Source organism: Elephantulus edwardii, unplaced genomic scaffold (genome assembly GCF_000299155.1).
Source record: "Elephantulus edwardii isolate Elephantulus edwardi_28Jun2011 unplaced genomic scaffold, EleEdw1.0 scaffold00268, whole genome shotgun sequence".
Taxonomy (NCBI): domain Eukaryota; kingdom Metazoa; phylum Chordata; class Mammalia; order Macroscelidea; family Macroscelididae; genus Elephantulus; species Elephantulus edwardii.
In genome coordinates, this window is record NW_006400018.1 from 2,029,322 (window position 1) to 2,032,025 (window position 2,704).

The following is a 2,704-nucleotide window of genomic DNA, read 5'->3' on the forward strand; positions in this document are numbered from 1 at the left end:
CAGTCTAAAAAAGGCATTTGGGCCAAATTCCTGGTATTGGGTTTTAAAGTCTGAAGGATAAAAAAAAAACCCAAAAATAAAAAAAAAAATAAATAAAGTCTCTAAAATTCCTAGAGGAAAATGTGAGGATGAGTGCAGGGGAAAGTGTTATCAATAGATTCTCAGCACTGATAACAAGAGGCTGAGCAGCCCAGAGACAAATAGACCAGAGCTGGTGAAAAGACACACCTTCTCACATCAAAGGACTTTATCAACCAGGTCAGAAGATAACCTATACTCTTGGAGAGCTTTTTTTGGGGTTGTTTTTTCTTTTTATATACCTCCTATCCAATAAGGACCTATTATCCAACATACATAAGCTACTTCTACAAGTTAACAAATACAGCCCCATTGAAAGAAAGTAAGAGGGAGGGGGGATAAAATATGAGCAGCCAGTTCTTCCAAGAGGAGATGCAGATGACCAGAACACCTAAAAGACGGTCACCATCATAGCCCTTGTTTCTAGATGTCCTGGCTCCATTCTGAGCAGAGCCACACGTAGGGGGACGCAAGTCACCAAGACAGGGGCAGTCATGTCAGTCCCCTGAGAATACTGTCTTGACAATAGGTGTTTCCCGAGGTTGTGGAGCAATGGAAAACTCAGCCATTGGCTGGTGGAAGCCATTGTACGTGAAGGAGGTACTCACTGTATGATTGGAAGGTTCTTCCAAAAGCTGGGCTGCTCCTTCAGGTGACTTTGAGAAAGATGGGCGCCCCCAGCCTTTCCCTGTCTGGCTCCATAAGCAGCAATGGACACCCCTGGGGCCAGCCCGCCCTCAGCCACTGAGGTCTGAGTTACCTTAATAGTGTCATTGCCGGTAAAGCCCTTCATACTTCCAGTACCATATTTGATGGACATCTGCTGGCCCACGAACTTGAAGGTGGTCGACGCCAGAGGGTTGAAGGCATTGTGGTTAGCTGAGGACAGGAGGGGGGCATCAGTTAGGGCTGCTGAGGACCGAGAAGGGAACGGGGTCGTGGGAGGGCAGAGCCATGGCACTCACTGCAGGCGAGGCTGTTGCAGTAGATGGAGGGCACCCAGGTGTCCGTGGAGCCTGTGTCAAAGAGGACCTGGAACGTTTGAGGGGGCGTTCCAATGCTGATGGTGCCAACGTAAGACATCTGTGCCAGCAGGTCTGGTCACTCAGATTCCCAGAGGGCCTGGCCCGCCTGCTTGAGAAGGGTTCTTTCCTGACCTCAATTTCCGAATGTTCCACCTCATGCTTTGCTCAAGCCAGTGCCTTTATTCACAAACTTCCTCATCTCCCTGTCCCTCTGTAAGTCCTCTTCCTCCAGGCAGCCCTCCAAGGTCACCCCAGGCTTCTCCAGGCTTCTATTCCCTGAACTCTAAGCAAGTAATATAAATACCACAGTTGGACGTTTTAGGTGACATCTATTTAGGGCTGGGCTATAAGATCTTGAGAAGGACACAGGTGTTGAGAGCCATCAGGTAAATTTGACAGCCACCCTGCAGCACACAGTGAACTGCTCTGCAGTTTCTTAGGATGGAATCTGTGGGAGCAGATTTCCAGCCCTTCCCTATTGTGGGGCCACTAATGGCTTCAAATTGTCACCAGGGGTCTCTGCCAGAGACACCAGGCCTTCTGTAACCCACACAACAACCATCACAATGTTACTTTTTATTCCCTCCACATGAGACTTAGTAACTTTCTATGGTTGAGATTTCTCGGCTCAATAGACCGAGCACCCCCTTATGTAGGTTTTCCAAACTTGATTTACACTTGGTTCGGCTATTTGGGCCCCTGGTGAAACACTTATCTGGTAATTAAAAGGTCAGCAGTTCTAACCCACCCTCCACTCTGGAAGGCACACATGGCTGTCTGCTTCCATAACAATTGCATCCTTGGTAAGGTCACTCTGAGTGGGAATGGAGACTGTGGGGTTGTGGGATGAGTCCCAGCCATGTTATCAGTCTCCCGGGTTCATTTAGCTCAGAGGCAGCAAAGCCCCCCAACCCAAACTGCATAGCTCATTGGTGCTCATTGGCTTGTCATTTGCACAGAAATAGCTGTCAAGAAATAACGATGTGAAAGCCTCTCCACTAGGAAAATACAAGTGGGGTGGGGGTGCAGTTTGTCTGTCCTGGGGGTGTGTGTGCCTGGGAGGTGGCCTGGGGGAACTGTCTCAGCTCAAACACCAGGGTCCCCCCCATGCGCTCTCAGGGGGCGCTGCAGGGCGCTGCCTCCCCCTCCCCCCCCCCATCCAGGTAGTTTCTCAGAGTCTGAACAGCTACATCAGGAACCTGGGCCCCGTGGAAGTGGCTGTAGGTGATGGTGTAAGGATTGAGCTCCAGGAATTGTTGGAGCAAGTCTCTTTCCCAGAGGCTTTCTTGCAGTGTTGTGACCTTTGTCAAAGGGACCCTTCAACAGGAAATGAGAGCCCACAGTCAGGTGCCCCATGTGACGGTGTGACCCCCACACTCTACACTCGAGTTGCATCTGGATGAAGATTTTTCTCGCTGTCAGGAAGGGCCAACCCCCCAGTGCAACGGCAAGATCATAGCAGGGACCTAGGTGTGAACCCAAGGTCTCTGCAGGACTGGGCGAATCACAGGACTCCTGTGGCCTCAGTTTCCCCATCTATAGAAAGAGGAATAGATATCAACCCCACAGCTCTGTGGAGCCGACTCCAGCCCGCCCTCCAC

General features: G+C 50.4%; 1 protein-coding gene across 1 annotated transcript in view; it reads right to left on the minus strand.

Annotated features, from left to right (window-relative positions):
* LOC102872528 (pepsin F-like) overlaps positions 1 to 2,704 on the minus strand; it is a 12,214-nt gene that overhangs the window by 7,827 nt on the left and 1,683 nt on the right. Inside the window, exons 2-4 of the mRNA XM_006899890.1 lie at positions 2,263 to 2,420; positions 1,044 to 1,163; positions 839 to 957 (exon numbers count right to left, since the gene is read on the minus strand). Of these exons, the coding sequence (XP_006899952.1) occupies positions 839 to 957; positions 1,044 to 1,163; positions 2,263 to 2,420 (397 nt within the window). The remainder of the gene's footprint in view (positions 1 to 838; positions 958 to 1,043; positions 1,164 to 2,262; positions 2,421 to 2,704) is intronic.